Source organism: Mesoplodon densirostris, chromosome 6, assembly GCF_025265405.1.
Source record: "Mesoplodon densirostris isolate mMesDen1 chromosome 6, mMesDen1 primary haplotype, whole genome shotgun sequence".
Lineage (NCBI taxonomy): Eukaryota > Metazoa > Chordata > Mammalia > Artiodactyla > Ziphiidae > Mesoplodon > Mesoplodon densirostris.
The window spans coordinates 51,711,933-51,731,201 of record NC_082666.1 but is presented as its reverse complement, the minus strand read 5'-3'; the positions used below and the strand labels follow the sequence as shown (position 1 = coordinate 51,731,201).

At 40.2% G+C, this 19,269-nt stretch overlaps 1 protein-coding gene across 1 annotated transcript in view; it reads left to right on the top strand.

The window, feature by feature from the left end:
- Nucleotides 1–19,269, top strand: part of TEK (TEK receptor tyrosine kinase) — a 109,781-nt gene that overhangs the window by 25,144 nt on the left and 65,368 nt on the right. The window contains exon 3 of the mRNA XM_060100483.1: nt 18,778–19,089. Within this exon, the coding sequence (XP_059956466.1) occupies nt 18,778–19,089 (312 nt within the window). The remainder of the gene's footprint in view (nt 1–18,777; nt 19,090–19,269) is intronic.

Genomic DNA, 19,269 nt, shown 5'->3' with positions numbered 1-19,269 from the left:
TATATCTGAAAGATAAATATATAACTACACATATGTCTAATTATTACTAAATTGTAGTTTGATTTTTAGTCAACTTCATTAGTCAAAACAATTTTTTAAATTAGTTAATTTATTTATTTTTGGCTGCGTTGGGTCTTCGTTTCTGTGTGAGGGCTTTCTCTAGTTGTGGCAAGTGGGGGCCACTCCTCATCGCGGCATGCAGGCCTCTCACTATCGCAGCCTCTCTTGTTGCGGAGCACAGGCTCCAGACGTGCAGGCTCAGTAGTTGCGGCTCACAGGCCTAGTTGCTCCATGACATGTGGGATCTTCCCAGACCAGGGCTCGAACCCGTGTCCCCTGAATTAGCAGGCAGATTCTCAACCACTGCACCACCAGGGAAGCCCCATTAGTCAAAATTTGAGAGAGGTATAAAGCACAGAACTATTGTGCTTTCCTCACATTCTTTTTGCTTTTACCAGTTTTTTTCTGTATTTGATTCTATATGATTTATAGCACAGTGGTGCATAACCACTATGCTTTCATTATGGACTTTACTTTTTATCAGTGTAGGTAATAGGTTTTATCCCATTCCATGCCTTCTATCCACTTGGCTGAAACTAATACTGTTACCTTTGTTTTCTTCTCTTTCATCATTTTTTTCTTTTCATTTCTTGATAAGTTCTTTGTCCATATCTTTGTTTTCAAGGTTTTGTTTTAAGCATCATCTTGGAAGGTTTCATTTTTTCTGAGAGTATTTGTCATTCTATAGGTGATTTTAAATATCTTTAAATCACAGATAATATGTTTAATCTTAACATCTGACATTTGGTTTTGTACTTTGATTTTTTTTATACTTTCCTGCTGTTTCCTTTTAGTCTTTTATTTTTTCCTGTCATTTGCTTACTTGGTCTACATTTTGTTTACATTTATCTTCTCTAGTCATTTTTGACGTATGCATCCTGTTTTTTATTTTATTAGTGGTTTACCCTTATGTTTTTAAAAACACTCTTTAACCTATACTTCTCTGTTTATAACAGTAAATAGTGAAACCATACTTTGAACATCAGTGTATCAGTGAGGAACTCAGCACATGTTAACTTTCTCTCCTCCTTCCTTTTCCCTTCAAATTCTTTGCCACCTTAATCTTGAATTTAAGATTCAAGTTACTTTTTACAGCATATATTTTTGATTTTAAGAGGAATTTCTGACATTAAAAATATTTTAACAATGAAAATTCATTTTCTCTATCTAATCCTATTGGTCTTTGTGGTTACTAGGTGCTGACAATAGGTAGATTGACAATCTTGGTTAGCACTGTAGGTATTTGCAATTCTCTCTCTCTTTTTTTTCCCCCCATGTCTTCAGGGGAAAGTTGAGAAAGGCTACATCAAAGGTGCTAGTCAGATGTCATTTTAAAGCTGAGATCCAGACTTCATTATTAAGATATACATTTCCATTTCATGATGTAGTTAATTAAATATCACCTCACATTTGGTGTATCTTAAATTCCTTCGTTTTCTTTCATTTTGTTCACTACAAAAAACAGGTGTAGTGGGTTTGAATTTTCAGTTACAACAGTCTGCCAATTTGAACTTCATTTTTTGAACTGTGCAAAATAATAGAACATAAATTCCTATTACCATTGAGATTTGAATTGAATCTTGGAAGAGATTAGAATTGAACCTTGGAAGAGATTAGAATTGAACAGATAAATATATGTAGGGAAGGTCATCCTCGGCAGAAGGAACAATGTCATCAATGGCTAGGAAAGGAAAGCCTGTAGAGCGTTTGGGGCTAAAGAGACAATGGCACCAAAATTTTGCAGGAGTTCAAGTGAGAGAGAATGAGGGCGTGAAAAGGAGTTGAATGTGAGAGATAGTACTGAGCTAGAATGGGCAGAATATGGTGATTATCCAACCACTGTAAACAGTGAGGGAGAGAGAGTTGTTGACAATAACTCAGAGTTTTCAAGCATCTGTGGTTAGAAAGATGGAGACGTCAGAGATCAGGAGAGAGAGAAGGTGAAGAGAGGGGAAGATGCCGAGTTCATTCTAGACATATCGCAGTTGAGACGCCTACCTAGGTGAGCAGGAGGCCTGTTTATAACCTGTTTTATAGCTGGGAAGAGGTTGGAACTAGAGACCGAGACTTGGAACAGGTGATAACTGAAGTCTTGGGAGTTGGTGAGATCATTGTGAAAACGGAAATGGAGTCTTCCATAGTGCTGGTCAAGCTATAATCTCTGGGCTAAGGCCATGGCCACTTGCTGAGTCTTGGCAAGGAAGATGAATGGGAAATTAGATCCAAAGGAAAACTTCTATTTGAGATTCATAGGCTTACACTTTTCTACTGGGATGATCAAGGTACTAAGGCAAATGTATACCCAGTCAAACAGTACATACATATGAAGAACCTACTGTGTCAGGCTCTCTATCAAGGAAAAGGAAGACATGAGTTCTAACACTGTTCCGGATGTTTTACATTTAAGATCTCATTTAGTCATCACTGTTGCTTATTTTGTCTAAGTCGGTTTCCTCATCTGTGATATGAGATATAAATGAATAATTCATATGGTCATTGTGAAAATGAGGTACAACAATGTATTTAAAGTATCCACAAGGTGGTAGGTCCTTAATAATTTATTGCTCTTATATTATGACTAATAATTTTAGGAATTATTTATGTGTAACTGACACACTGCTGTTGAAAAGCAGAACTAGCAAATACTTAATAGCAGTGATTTGCGAACTGTGCTTCTTAAAGAAATAGCCTGTCTAGGGAGGTGCCTGAGGAGCTGTGTCAAGGGTCGGGGGAGCAGGTACCAAGCTGGACTCCTGTCTCCCTGCCGAGACACAGGAAGCATGGTTTTATCTGGTTAATTCTCAGACCTCAACACAAAATTTCATTTACATAAAGGGAACGACTGAAACATGAACGATTCTTGAAACGCGTATAGACCTGAAGGTACAAGGGGAAGGAGTGGTTCTCAAACCCTGATAGAGCAGTAGCATGAGAAGACTCCCCACCAAGTTGTGGCTTCTGTAGATGGCTCAGTGGGGTGGTGGAGACCTGGGAGAATAAACACCCTGATCACACTCACCTACCACCCTCCTGTCTCCATCTGGATCCCCCTTGTAGCCGAACCCAGCGGGTCACAGGTAACCTCCCTGGCCCCAGAGCTGGGTGGAGGAGGTTGGAGAGCAGCTGGCAAAGGGCACTCCTTGTCAAAATGAAGAGAAGAAATGGAGCATGTCTTGGGCTTAGAAAGCGAGACTCTTACCCGAGGACATTTACATTTTATACTAACTTTGACTTGAAAATGGACCCAGCCTATGCCAAGAGTATCTGACACAAACATGTAATGAAATTCCCTCTTGGCTTTCATGTTTTTGGACTGTTTTCCCTCAAGTGACTGCACAGACAGGCTCTGTCTCCTTGCTGCCAGACAAGTCTCAGTGGATCTTAGATTGTCTACTTGGGAAGATAAAGGAGGAGCTGTTTTCCTAAGCCATTAGTGATAAACTCCCAGGCAGCTGCTGTATGTAGGATCGTGGCCTGTCACACTGCCATGCCTACTAGATATCTGTGCAGTCTGTAAGACAACAGCCTCTGCCCTGTGGCATCTGGGAGGCTCCCCAGGGTGTGTGAGAGCATGAACCAAGCCTTGGAGGCTAAGCAAGTGTTCGCCAGTTGACGGGGAAATAAAAGAAGCATTGGAGGAGGGCTCATGCAATGCAGATAAGGAGTATGGCTTGTTCAGATTCCAAGGACGATTCCTTGAGAAGAGCTCCCAACATGTTTGGAATGATGTCATTGCCACTACGGCCCAAAGAGATGACACTAACTATGATACTCAGGGTTTCTCAAGAAGCCTCTCTTAACAAAGACACATAGATTAGCACCTCTTGAGACATTCAGGCCTGCAGTTCGATAGGGGAAAAACTGACATAAATTTTATAGTTGGAATTCTACCTGGCAAATGCATCTGTAGTTTGGAAGTATGCAAGATTTTTTTTTTTTTGATGGAGGGGAGGGAATATGGTTTCACAAGCTGCTTCCCAAGTAGAAGACTTCCAATCACAGAAATAATTCAGGTAATGCCCAGAGGACAATAGATTCCAGAATTGTAATAAAGGAATTCCTAAACTAAATGAAATGAGACTAGAGGGTCCCTGAGCCCTCTTTCACTACTGAGTTAAGATCATGACCCCATTGGTTAGTCAGTGGTGGGGGTGATGCTTCAGAATGCAGAGCTACTGTCCTGCTCTAAGAGTAAAGTGAAGCAAAGTATAAGAACTATAGACTGTGCAGAGGGTCACTTTTAAAAAAAATTTTTATTGGAGTATAGTTCTCACTCTTATTTAGTTTTTTAATCAATGTATTTATTTATTTATTTAATTTATTTTTGGCTGCATCGGGTCTTTGTTGCTGTGCGTGGTCTTTTCCCTAGTTGCGGCAAGCAGGGGCTACTCTTTGTTGTGGTGCACGGGCTTCTCATTGCGGTGGCTTCTCTTGTTGCGGAGCACAGGCTCTAGGCACACGGGCTTCAGTAGTTGTGGCTCATGGGCTCTAGAGCGCAGGCTCAGTAGTTGTGGTGCACGGGCTTAGTTGCTCCGCGGCATCTTTCCGGACCAGGGCTCAGACCCATGTCCCCTGCATTGGCAGGTGGGTTCTTAACCACTGTGCCACCAGGGAAGTCCCTAGTTCTCACTTTGAAAGACGAGGAAGAAAATGTAAGGAAGGTTCTCTTGTCCAGGGACACAGTGGGAGGCCTTTGGGCTATGTCAGTGGTCTTCCCGAGGGTTAGCTGGCAGAGGCCCATGGAGTGATGGCTTGTGTCCATCTCTGAGTAGCCCCCTCATCTCTCTCTCCAAGGCTCCCTCCACACCACCAAGCTGGTTGTGAAACTGCTTTTCCAGAATCACTTGCATGTGCAGAGATTTGGTTTCCTGTTAAGGTCAGTCCTGTAAGAAAGGGGGCAGCAATCAAAGGATTTTAGAAGGAAACACAGGGAATCTTCCTTAGCTCATGATCAGCCTGTTTCCTGCTCATGTGGGTTTGAAGTGTGTGGGAGGGTGGTCACACAGCAGGACACAAAGCCATTAGAAGTTCTTCCTTCTTTGGGTGCCTTAGCTCCAAGATGACTTAAAAATTAAAAAATTAAAACCCTTCCTCTGGGGCTGACACAGACCATCTTTTCATACAGATTCACTTGATCAAACTGGCTTCATGTCATGCTAATACAAATAGCCCTTTACACAAATGTCAGTGATTTAGGGCTTCCCTGGTAGTGCAGTGGTTAAGAATCCGCCTGCCAATGCAGAGGACATGAGTTTGATCCCTGGCCCGGGAAGATCCCACATGCCATGGAGCAACTAAGCCCGTGTGCCATAACTAACGAGCCTGTGCTCTAGAGCCTGCGAGACACAACTACTGAACCCACGTGCCACAACTACTGAAGCTCACATATCTAGAGCCCGTGCTCTGCAACAAGAGAAGCCACCACAGTGAGAAGCCTGCGCACCGCAACAAAGAGTAGCCCCCACTCGCCACAACTAGAGAAAGCCTGCGTGCAGCAATGAAGACCCAACACAGTTAAAAATAAATAAATAAAATAAATAAATTTTTTTAAAAATCAATGATTTAGAGGTTATTTTCCCATTTTACAGATGAGGAAAATGAGACAGAACATCAAGACCGAAGCTCTTAACTACTCCACTATCCTGTTGATGGTGCCAGGCTAATAACAATTGACAGAATTGTCACTTGGGTTTAAGATGTACTACTTTAACTATATATAAAATAGATAATTAATAAGAACCTACTGTATAGCCAGGAACTCTACTCAATACTCTGTAATGACCATATGGGAAAAGAATCCAAAAAAGAGTGGATATATGTATATGTATAACTGATTCACTTTGCTGTACACCTGAAACTAACACCAGATTGTAAATCAACTATACTCTAATAAAAATTAATTTAAAAAAAGAGCCAGTAAACAAAGATCTTTTCAAGAAAATTTATATCAAAATTTAGTCAAAGGGGGCTTCCCTGGTGGCGCAGCGGTTGAGAGTCCACCTGCCGATGCAGGGGACGCGGGTTCATGCCCCGTGTCCGGGAGGATCCCACATGCCACGGAGTGGCTGGGCCCGTGAGCCATTGCCTCTGGGCCTGTGCATCCGGAGCCTGTGCTCCACAACGGGAGAGGCCACAGCGGTGAGAGGCCCGCGTACCGCAAAAAAAAAAAAAAAAAAAAAAAAAAAAAAAAAAAATTTAGTCAGAGGAGCATTCTTGGACTTATAATTAAAATTCCAAAAAGAAAAAAAAAAGATGCTCTACTTTCAATTACTGTTGAATTCTTCAAATTCAACTTAAATATATTAAAAATATGCACAGTCTGTCAAACACAGTTCTTTGTGCTAGGAGCTAGAGATGAACAAAATAGAGGTCTTTTCTTCAGGGAGCTCACTGTCTAAGGAAGGAGACAGATGTGTAAATAATTAAGCAAAAAACTGCCATTAGATTGATTAGTTGCATGTGTTTTTATAATAAATAAAAGTCTTCATTTTAATATTACAAAAGATAGACAATACTAAATATGTAAAACAATAAGTGAACATCTGCCTTCCTCCTCACCCCACCCCTGATCCCTAAGCCTGGCAATTTCATTAGCCAGAAGTACCACTACTGGTGTGTGACTTCTAGGCTTTTCTCAATATTTTGACAAAAATGAGATCAAACATACTGTTCTGCATCTTTTCTTCACTTAATATATCAAAGGTATAATTCCATGAAACATAATATTCAATTAAATGTATGAACCATCATTTATTTAGCCGTGCTCCCATTCATGAACTTTGTGTTGTTTCCAGTTGAGGCTGTAGGCTGCAGTGAATATTCTTGCCATATCTTTGCATATTTTTTTAAAATGCTTGGCTATTTATGTATGTATGTATGTATGTATTTATTTATGGCTGTGTTGGGTCTTCGTTTCTGTGCGAGGGCTTTCTCTAGTTGTGGCAAGCAGGGGCCACTCTTCATCGCGGTGCGCGGGCCTCTCACTATCGCGGCCTCTCGTTGCGGAGCACAGGCTCCAGACGCGCAGGCTCAGTAGTTGTGGCTCACGGGCCTAGTTGCTCCACGGCATGTGGGATCTTCCCAGACCAGGGCTTGAACCCATGTCCCCTGCATTAGCAGGCAGATTCTCAACCACTGCACCACCAGGGAAGCCCCTCTTTGCATATTTTTATTGGTAATTATGGAGGATACCTTTTTACTATAATTTTAAAAATTAATATACAGTTAAGTTATGTTGTGTGTACAGCTTTATGAGTTTTTTTTTTTTTTTTTTTTTGCGGTATGCGGGCCTCTCACTGTTGTGGCCTCCCCCGTTGCGGAGCACAGGCTCCGGACGCGCAGGCTCCGGACGCGCAGGCTCAGCGGCCATGGCTCACGGGCCCAGCCGCTCCGCGGCATATGGGATCCTCCCAGACCGGGGCACGAACCCGTATCCCCTGCATCGGCAGGCGGACTCTCAACCACTTGCGCCACCAGGGAGGCCCTAGCTTTATGAGTTTTAATGCAACTGCCACCACATTAGAATAGAGAACAATTCCATCACCCCCTAAAATCTTTTTTGTGCTGCCCTTTTTAGTCACATCTCTCCTACTCCTAATCCCTGGCAACCACTCATCTGCTCTTCATCCTTATAGGCTTACCTTTTCCAGAATGTTATATAAAGGCATTCATACAGTATGTAGCTTTTTTATATTGGTTCTTTTACTCAGCATAATGCCATATTGTTGCAAGTATTAATAGTCTACCCCTTTTTATTTCTGAGTAGTATTCCATTGTCTGGATGTACAACGGCTCTTTATGCATTTATCTGTTGAAGAACATTTGGGTTTCTCCAGTTAGGGGTGATTATGAATAAATGGAGCTGCTATAAGCATTCACTGTATGAACATAAAGTTTCATTTCTGTAGGGTAAATACATAGAAGTGGGATTGCCGGGTGATGTGATAAATGTATATTTAACTTTATAAAAAAAGATTAAACCATTTTCCACAGTGACTGGACCATCCATTTTACATACCACCAGCAGTGATTGAGTTACAGTTGCTACACATTCTAGCTAGCACTTGGTGTTGTCAGGGTTTTTCTGAGCCTTTCTAATAGGTGTGCAGTGGTGTCTCACGTGGTTTTAATTAGCATTTTCCTAGTGGATAATGATACTGACCATCTTTCTGTGTACTTATTTGCCATCCACATATCTTCTTTGGTAAAGTGTCTCTAATCTTTTGCCCATTAAAAAAATTAAATTGTTTGTTTTCTTACTGTTAAGTTTTGAGAGTTTTAAGATATATTCTGGATGTAAGTTGTTTGTCAGCTATGTTTTCTCCCAGTCTGTAGTTTGTATTTTGATTTTAACAGTGCCTTTCATAGATCAAAGTTTGAAATTTTGATAAAATCCAATTTATCAATGTTTTTCTTTACAGATCACAGTTCTGGTGTCATAGCTAACAACTGCCTAACTCCAACATCATGAAGATTTTTCTCCCATATCCCAAAAGTTTTGTATTTTTACATTTTACATTTTACATGATCCATTTTCATTTAATTTTTGTACAAGGTGGGAGGTTTTAGTTCAGGGCTCTATTTTTTTTTTTTTTGGCATATGGATGTCCAGTTGTTCTGACACTATTGTTGAAGAGACTAATCTTTCTTCACTGAATTGTTAGAAGATACATTTTTGATATGAACCAGTGTAATATGTGTATAGTTTAATCATTAAAAGAGTGGGTTTTAAAATCAGTTTGCCTAAATTTGAATCTCAGTTCTACCACTAATTACTTGTATGACAATGACCAAGTATTTAACCTCTTTTTGTCTTAGTCTCCTTTTCTGTAAAATGAAGATAATCATAGTGCCTATTCCATAAGGTTCCACGAGGATTAAGTTATTACATGTTACACACATGGAAAAGTGCCTGACATATAATAAATGCTGAAATAGGGTTAGATTTTATGTAACTTTACAACTGTAGATTTGCAAGCATGTCCCAGAAATGCATTTCCAAGGAATATTGGAAATATTGTGATCATTTTTTCCAATTTATTACAGTTGCCTATTTGTTTATCTTCCTCTGTGAATTACTACTGATTTATTAATTTATAGAATTTACTTATGTATTATACATATTAACTCTTTAAGTTTTATCTATAACAATATTTTTCCCATTTGGCCTTTTTATCAATTACACCAATGGTGTAGACCTTCCTGTTTATCTGCTAGCACTAGATATTATGACCCTCTCTATCATTAGTTAATTTGATAGACAAATAATGAGATGTCCTTTTAGTTTGTGTTTCGAGATTTGTAGTCAAGTTAATTATCATTTCATATGGTAATTATTGTATCAGTTAATTTTTGTTGAGTAACAAGTCATCTGAAAGCGTAATGGTGAAACAGCAAACATTTATTATATCTTAGATTCTGTGGGTCAGCTGGAAAGTTCTTTGATCTAGGGTGGATTGGCCAATCTCTGTAGTCAGCTGATGGCTTGGCTGGGGCTGGATGGTCTAGGATTGTTAATGCACATATCTGGCAGTTGGTCTATTGGGCCTCAGCTGGAATGGCTCATGTCTGTATCATGTGGTCTCTCATCCTCCAGTAGATTAGTCTGGGCTTTTCCTCATGGTGGTCTCAGGGTCCTATAGAGCAGTAGGAGGGGCAGGCCCAGGGGAAAAGCACTTTTAAAGCTTCTGTTTTTGTCACATTTGCTAATGTTTCATTGATCAAGGATAGTCTCATGGCCAAGCCTAGATTCAAGGGGTAAAGAAGTAGATTTCACTTCTCAATGGAAAGAAATGCAAATTATTGTGACCATTATATTTCAATCTACTGCAGTTGGCTGTTTATTTTATAAAAGATTTTGGAATTTTCTATAGTGCAATCTGTCAGTGTTTTCCTTTATGGATTTGTGTATATTCATGCCTTTGGATGACCAGACTGTAAGCTTCTTGAAGGCAGAAACCATATTTTATTCTTTTCTTCATCCACGGAAGGCAGCATAGGGCCCAGCTCATAGTACTTATTAAGTAAGTGCTTATTGAATAAATTCACTCATCGAAGACCAGGCTTGCTTGCTTGCTTATTTATTTATTTATTCCTTCATCAGCGATTATTGAATAGCTGTTATATGCCAGGCACTGTGCTAATTGTTAGAGATACAATAGTGGACAAAGGGCAAAATAGAATTCTCTTGTGGTGTTTAGAGTGAAACATTGTGACTGGTAATGGAACTTAGTGAGACATGGGTTCAAATTCTATTTGTCTGTTGCTGGACATATTACAGAATATCTGTGAGTTTCTTTTTTTAACCTATAGAATGGAATATAAATCCCTTCCTTCAAGTGCACAAAGAATTCAAGCACACAAAGTTTGTAAAACACCTTGCATAGTACCTGTTACGTAGTCTATAATAAACAATGTTGTCTTTCTTCCCGACACGGTATAATCTGAAGCCTGCTGAGAACACTAGCCCTCTTTCTTTGTCAGTCTCTTAGAAATGATCATAGTCCTGAACTTCTCCCATTACAGACTCACTTCTTTGGTTTGCTCTTCTGATAGTTCTCAGAGTTGTCACTTTAAGCTATTCTTAAATTCTTATTCTTATTCTCTTTTTTGTGCAAGCAAATCAACCCAAATTGCCTTCCTTATTGGGATCTGGAGAACAGGGAACTTAGGAGTTAAAGAGCTTGTTGAATTCTGTCTTGGACGATAGAGATATTTGGTTGTGGGAGTGAGTATGTACGTCTGTGCACATCTTTTGGCAGCAGAAGGGAGAAGGGAACTTGGCAGGTGATTGAAGCAGAAGAACCCAGAAAGAGAAGGTGGCCTGGCTCCAAAGATGGATTCCTCTCACACCAGATAAATTTGCTGGCAGTGGACAAATACGATTCAATTAGAGAGCATCCCTCTCTCGGGGCAAAATGATAGGAAAGATTATAAGGCAACATTGTAAGGCTTGCGGGGATTTATGAGGTGGGCAAACCTCATTTCTGGGAATTCCCACTCTCTCTGTCCTGTACCCTTCCCAGCTTTTTGGCTGCCTCTCCTCAATGTCTTTTCTCTCTTGGCCCAGTTTCTGCCAAGCTCCAGGATTCTTCAGGTACCATCCTGTCAAAATGATGAACATTCCAAATTCCCTCACATTAAAGGTTTGTCCATTTACCCTGCTACCCTGGGGTGACAGAAAAGGCCCTGGGGAGAAATTCACACTTGAGGGCTGGCTTTGCCATTAGCCTTTGTGTGACCCGTGGCCAGTCTCTTTTCCATGGGCCTCAGTTTGCCCTTTATAAAGTGTGAGGCTTGCACCAGGCAATCTCTGAAGTCTTTTCCAGTTTAAACAATCCTTGATTTGATGGTGCCATGCCTCCTCCAGCCCCACCTTACAGAAATGGAGTTTTGCATGTAAGTGTGCATATGTGCTGGGCATTTAGTGAAGTCTCACTCTGTGGATGTTGGGTCTACTCCTGTGTAACATAAAAACTTGCTTGCTAACTGACTGGTGGCCATTCTGATGTTCTAACTAGAACGTGCGGCATTTATCCTGGATGGAAACTTTCTGGCGTTCACGGAGTGGGGGGGTGGGATGCTGTCTCCTCCAGCAGTTGGACGAGGGTCCTGTTTGTCAGGGGGGCGGGGATGGGAAATGGGCATGCCCTTGGGGCGAACAGGCTTGGCGCAACTCCTGAGTGAGAGCAGTTTGTTGTGAGAGAGACCCAGCCTAGTCATATCAAGGGTGTCCTTGTCTAACTCCCAACTGTGCATGTAAAAAGTTAGAAACTTCCTTTGGTTATTTCCAGGCTTGTGCATGTTGGTATCTTTTCGTTAATTGCCCACTATCTTCTCGGAAGGAAATTTGAGGATGAAGTTATTGCTCAGAGACTTATTACATACATAAAAGTATCCTAGAAACAAACAAACAAACAAACAAAAGATTAAAATATTGGAAACATGCCTGGGAACGGGATTTCTTCTGGGAACACAAGAAGGGAGAGGAGACGTGAAAAATACTTTAACATAGAGTTGACACATAGAAATGGTGCCAGTAGTTCTTAGAATCCAATAAAAAGAAATTAGTGTCAACTTTAGGATGTTGACATTAACCAAGAGAGGACATTCTAGTGGTGAGTCCTATTAAACACTTACTCATTCTTCAAAATCCTGCTCAGTAGTTACCCTTTGGGGGAAAACTTTCCTGACTCTCTTCTCATATCCCTTTCGCTTTGTCCTGGTAATTCCAACTCTCCTCCAGGCCAAATGTCGCTTCCTCAGGGAGCCTTACCTGATTCATAAACCATTTCTCCTCTCCAGCCAAGTTTGATTAAGTTCACTGTTATGCTATCCCATAGCACCTTATAATTCTCTCTCATGGTACCTATCATGGTTCCAGTGTTATATTTATTTATGTGATTGGTTTGCCATATCTGTCTTCTACATTTGCCTGTAAATTACGTACGGGTTGAGATCAGATCTGTTTTATTCATTGTTGTGTCTCCAGGGTCAAATATAGTACCTTAGCACATGGGAGGTGCTCAGTAAATTTGTTAACGGATGAGTAGACATATAAATAATTTAATGAGTTGTTTTTTTTTAACTGAAGAGAATTCTCCTTTTCTGGACACCATAAAAAATAACTAAACGAAAATCCAAACAGTTCCACCAAATAATCTTGGATAGTTTTGGGGATGTCTTTGCTTCTTTGCTCATTGTCAGGGCCTTGATTTCAGAAATGCTTTTGGCCAAGACCTTATCAGTTCATTGCCAATCCCCTGATTTCAAAAATACTTTTGGCCAAGTTAGTGCTCATTGCCATTTTACATATTTAGACTCTAAGATATCTGCTGCTGTTGGGAAGGCGAGACAACCAAGGACACCTTGGAAAAATTTGAAACATAGTCAGTACTAAACTTCCAAGAAATCATACAGACAGTCGTTCCGAAGATGTGATGCCTTATTCCAAACACATATTAGTGAAACTCCACCCAACACCACAATTCTGCGGTAATAAGAAGCACAAGGGAATAGCCACACTCTGCAGTAATTTAACCTGCTTTTTCCGCTTAGCTGGCAAGTGCTTCAAAGGTTGGGGAGCTGTGTTAATCAGAACTTGCCTCTGCAGCTGTGCTGAACTTGAATGTGGATGGAGGGGCACAGCAGGCTAATTGGAGTCAGCACCTTGTGAGGCAGGGACATGTATTTTCATTGATACTTATTCATTTAACCTTTCATTTTCTTCATCTGTAAAAGTAAAATTGTTAAAAGTGATGACCTTTGAGGTTTTATATGTTTTATTTAAGCAAATTCCTTTCTCCCAAATGAAAATTTATGTGGAGCCAAAATATAAAACAAACAGATGAAAGTTGAGCTGCTCAGTGAGAGTGTGTGTGATTGGCTGTCATCCAAGCTTCTCATTAGGGGCTTTTCCAGGTAGGACCTTAGCAGAATCAGAAGTCCTTATAGGGTTTTTTGTGTGTGTTTTTTCTAAGAAGGGGTTACGTGACTCAGTCCCAGGTCTGTCGTGACTGCCTGGCTCCGTTTTATTTTTGGTCCCTGTCAGCCACACCTGGTCCATTTTCTATATTCTTTCTTAGGGGATTTCTCTTATTTTTACGTTTCCTCAGGGGGTGTTATTTTAGTTTTACAGAAGCAATACTGAGTATAAGAAAATCTATATGCAGGGACTTCCCTGATGCTCCAGTGGTAAAGAATTCACCTTCCAGTGCAGGGGACGTGGGTTCGATCCCTGGTTAGGGAACTAAGATCCCACATGCTGCGGGGCAACTAAGTCCACACACCACAACTACTGAGCTGGCGTGCCTCAATGAGAGAGAGAAAACCCACACACCACAACTAAAGAGAAGCCTGCGCGCCACAACTAGAGAGGAGCCTGTGCGCCTCAATGAAGATCCTGCGTGCCGCAACTAGGACCCAATGAAGCCAAAAAAAAAAAAAAAAAAGCTACTAAAGTTAAAAAAGAAAGAAAATCTATACTCAAAAAGAAGATTTAAGCAGCATTTTGTGTTCACCACAATGAGATTTAGTGAGAAAATGTTAATGCAAAATGTTAGATGCTGTTCAGTACAGCACACAGAAAACATAATGAGCAGAACAATGTTGTAGGATATTGTTATGCTTCAACTGTGATGAACAGTCATTTGTTAACCCAATGGATGCTGTGCTACATTGGCCAGTATCTCCTTACAAACAAGAGACACTTTTATGCAAATATTGAAAAGTGTTTGTGAGATCTTTGCTGAGGAAAAATAATATCAATCCCCAAAGCACGTTAAGATGTATGAAATTCCATATGCGTCTTACTTACAGCAGACTCTTAGTCTTGATGTTAGAAGTGTGAATTGAACTAATTAATGAATTTGATTCAAGCTCTTCAGGCTGTGGTTGTGGTGAAACAACTCAAAACTGGTCTGCAGTAGGACTTGGAGAGGATAGTTTTGTAGTGGAAGAAAAGGTGTTGGTTTGGGGACGGATAGCTGTGCAAGCCCAGGTGGGCTCTGTCTCTTGGCATTTATTCTCAGGAAAATGTCCCCAATAGCAGATTCCTGGGTAGCATCAGTCACGCAGTAGCAGTTACACCTTTCACTGTGCCAGTAGCAGAACCCTTTTGAGAAGCCACAGGCTAAAATTGTACCTGTGGCAGGAGGGCCTCTGCTTCTTTCTTCTTTTTGAAAGGTGAAGTTTGGCCACTCTCCTCCTCCCTTTTCTTATATTTTATTTTAACCAATTTTTTTTTCAGCATTGTGGAGTGATGTCACATTTTCTATTACTAGTCCAAAGTTGAGAGAAAAAGAAAATGCGTTATATGGATGTGATCCAAAAAGATTTGGAGTGAGTGTAGGGATAAATGATGAGAGACATATATATTTCTCTGGTTCTAGATTCCCTTACAAATGCACCTTTTTAAGGGAAGAGCAGTTAACATTTACTTTTTTACATTTAATTTTTATGTGTAGATAATATTCCAATGGTTCAAAAGCATTGTATACATTACGTATACAGTGAAAAGTGTTCCTCCCATCATTGTCCTCCCAATGACCTCATTCTCCCCTAATGGGTCACCCTTGTTCTTAGCTTCCTGTATCACCTTCTAGAAATTCCCTGGAGCATATGCAAACAAGAACAAATACTGATTCTTGTTTTAGGAAAGCTAAACAGATGATTTTTAAAATTCATTCCAGGAACGTGGTAAGTATTTCTTCCTGTATCTAAAACTCATGTACAAAATTCTTCTGATATTTTATTGTAAGTGGCAGTACAAAGGTCAGAGAACTCATGGGTGGAAGAGTGCTTCCTGAAACTGACATGCTGAATAAGGGTAGCAAAGTGTAGTCAGATCCAGACTCTCAGAGTATACAGTTTCCCTTTCTATCCCTGAAAGTAAAGGGAGAGAGCTGGGAGGAACAAAAGGAAAAAGAAACGAGACCCATACCTAGAAATAATTTACAGATGCAGTGTGGTTGTCTTTTCAAATCAACTGCTTTTTCTATTATTTCCTAAAGTCATGAAATAAACCACAGCCAGTGCTAATGCAGTTTGGTGAGTTCAGAGCAGAGCCCTTGGTTTTGGCAAATCACTCAGCTGGCCCTAGAAATGGGGGTGGATCCCACCGGAGCTGAAAGAATTACAGTGTTTCCTTCCTCTTGATGACTCTCTCTGGGAACATGCCTGGAAGGAGTGAGTGTGGGAGATGAGGTGGTGCTTACTCAGAGGCAGGGCTGGATGTGTGTGTGTGTGTGTGTGTGTGTGTGTGTGTATGGGTAACTGTGCTGTGGTGTTATTTTTGGAGGCTGTAATTCCACAGCTAGGTTTCCTAGCTCATTCTCTCTTGTGATGCTTTTCTTATCCTAACCTCTGTTCCCTCTCTTGAAATCCTAAAGTTAAACCAATGAGGCTAGAAGCAAGATAGATGCTTGAGGGTCAGGCTTGGGAACCCATTCTACTCAAGATTTCTTCCCTCAGCATACTGAGTTAATATTACAAGAAAAATATTGCAACACCAACTCCTACTTACATTAAGACTTGACTTTGAAATTCTTCCTAGTGAATCAGATAAAAATGTAGCTCCTAATAGGATCATCCTCAAAACATCACTGTATACATCAAACATTGGCAAATGCTATCAAAAAAAAAATTGTATGAGGACTTCATGGCAGGCACAGTGCTTGGCATAAGTAGGTCTGGTAAATGAATACCAGTCAGCTCCAAATCCTCAGCAACCACTGATCACCTTTCTATAGCATTTTGTAAAAGTGTAACATTTGCTTTCCCCCCTCATGAACTCAGTAATTATCAAAACAGTCTTTTAAATATGGGCAAAGGGGTCAGTTTAGACTCAGAAGAGCACTTTCATTTTTTTAAAAAAAAATTATTGAAGTATAGTTGATTTACAATGTTGTGTTAATTTCTGCTGTACAGCGAAGTGATTCGGTTATACATATGTATATTCTTTTTCATATTCTTTTCCATTATGGTTTATCACAGGATATTGAATATAGTTCCCTGTGCTATACAGTAGGACCTTGTTGTTTATCCATCCTGTATATAGTAGTTTGCATCTGCTAACCTCAAACTCCCAATCCTTCCCTTTCCCACCGCCCCTCCCCCTTGGCAACCACAAGTCTGTTTCTGTTTCATAGACTGGTTCATTTGGGTCATATTTCAGATTCCACATATAAGTGATATCATATGGTATTTGTCTCTTTCTCAGTTACTTCACTTAATATGATAATCTCTAGGTCTATCCATGTTGCTGCAAATGGCATGATTTCATTTTTTATGGCTGAGCAATATTCCATGGGGTGTGTGTATGTATATATATATCACATCTTCTTTATCCATTCATCTGTCAGTGGACATTTAGGTTGTTTCCATGTCTTGGCTATTGTAAATAGGAGAGAACTTTCATTTTTAACCTCATTTTTCAACAAGTGGGAACCAAGTGAATTGGTGAAATTGAATTAGATCTGGTATAAAATGTGTCCATCTGTCCGTCCACCCATCCATCTAGCCAACAAATATTTATTAAGTCCTCTATATGCTGAGAATAGGTAGAATATTCATATGTAAATCATTGCAAATAAAACAGCTTCAATTCTCATCCTAATGGAATGTATCATCTAGGAGGAGAGAGATCAAATAAAATAATCACAGATTGTGGTAATCTTTATGAAGGAAACAAATAGGAGGCTGAATTGAGGGTGGTGGGATGAGAGTGTGTAGATATTGTAGATAAGACAGGTAAAGAAGATCTCCACAAGATAGGCATTTAAGCTAAGACTCCAAAGGATGAGAGAAATTAGCCATGAAAAGTATGGAAAAGAGCAGAAAAGAGCATTCCAGGCACAGGGATCAACATGTCCAAAGGTTTTGAGGTAGGAAAGGGCATGGTATAGCTAAGGAACTGAAAGACCAGTGAGAATTTGAATTCCAGCTCTGACTTCAATAGCTGTGGAAGATAGAATAAGCCACTCAATCTTTTGAGCCCTAATTTCTTTCTATTTAAAAATGAGATAATGGTGCATACTCCCAGGAGAGAATTTGATGAATATTAAATGAGATAACATGGAACCTACTTGAATCACTTTACCTCTACATAAAGGTCCCTGAGACTCCAGTAGCCCTCATCACCCGCTGTGCTTGACATTTCTAGTCTCCTGATCATTTTACGTAGACTTGAGAATCAACCATCACTGGAGCCAGAAAACAACCTACATCCCTGGTATTTCCACATTCACCAAGAGGAGAGAATAGCCACAGATTCCATTTGCTTATCTTTGAAACTTTGGAAATGAGAAGAGAAGGGGAAAGAGGGAGAGGGAGAGAGAGAGAGAGAAAGTGAAATGAGAGGGTTTTCTTTTTGTAAATGTGCTTTATCACTTAGGAAATAAATCTTAAAAGTCAGGTAGCATTTTCTTTTTACATTTGGGAAGATTTGAGGTTTGGGGCTAGGTGTTCAGAAAACAGAATAAAGAGAAATGAAATAACGGTCATTGAGTACCCTGTATATTGCAGACACAGTGCTTGGCAGGTTATGTAGTTTACCTCATTTAATCTTTACAAGAATTCTGCAAGACAGGTCTTATTAGGCTCATTTCAAAGATGAGGGTCAGAGGGAAATGTAGACTTCACTCAGTCCCTCTCTTACCTTGTGGAATTTAATATGGAATCAGGCAATACTTTGATAATGATGAGAGTCTATAAAGTTAGCATATGGTGTATGTCATTGACATATTTATTTAGAATAGTTTATTATTGGGATAGAACCACATTATCATTAATTGATCAATAATTAATGATAAATAATGATAATTATTTATTCAGTTCATGATAATGATAATAATGCCATTATCATGAATTTGTCTCAATTCAGCAAACACTGAATACTTAACTATGTCTCAGGCACTGTAGTGTGTAAAGACAGCTAGTGCACATCTTGTTTTGGGAATGGAGAATAACTGATAGTCCATTACAGCTAAGGTGTGCAATGGGGCAGGAGTGGTTAGCAGGGTCTAGGTGATGCAGAGTCTTGATGCCATGCTAAAGAGTTTTGGATTTTGTCCAATGAGAGATAGGCACATGATCAGAGTAGCATTTTAGAAAGACTGCTCACACAGTTATTTTTAGACAAGGTTTTGTAAACACCAGCTTATCCTGTGGGGCCATGTTAATAACCTTCCTCATACATTATGTTCCCTCTTTTCCTTTTAGCAACAGTGGACGGTGCCATGGACCTGATCTTGATCAATTCCCTACCTCTTGTGTCTGACGCTGAGACATCCCTCACCTGCATCGCCTCTGGATGGCACCCCCATGAGCCCATCATCATAGGAAGGGACTTTGAAGCCTTAATGAACCAGCACCAGGATCCACTGGAAGTTACTCAAGATGCAACCAGAGAATGGGCTAAAAAAGTTGTTTGGAAGAGAGAAAAGGCCAGTAAAATCAATGGTGCTTATTTCTGTGAAGGGCGAGTCCGAGGAGAGGCAATAAGGATACGGACCATGAAGATGCGCCAACAAGGTAACATGCCCTTTGGTTGTGGGCAGGTGAGGTCCACTGAGCCGCAGACACCCGCCCCTTGTCTTGGCAGCTGCTCACTCAGGCTGGGTATGAGCTGCCTGAGAGCATTAGAGATAAGAGATCATCTAGTCCAACTCCCTCACATACAATCCGTTCACTAGACCTTGTGCCTAGTTCATG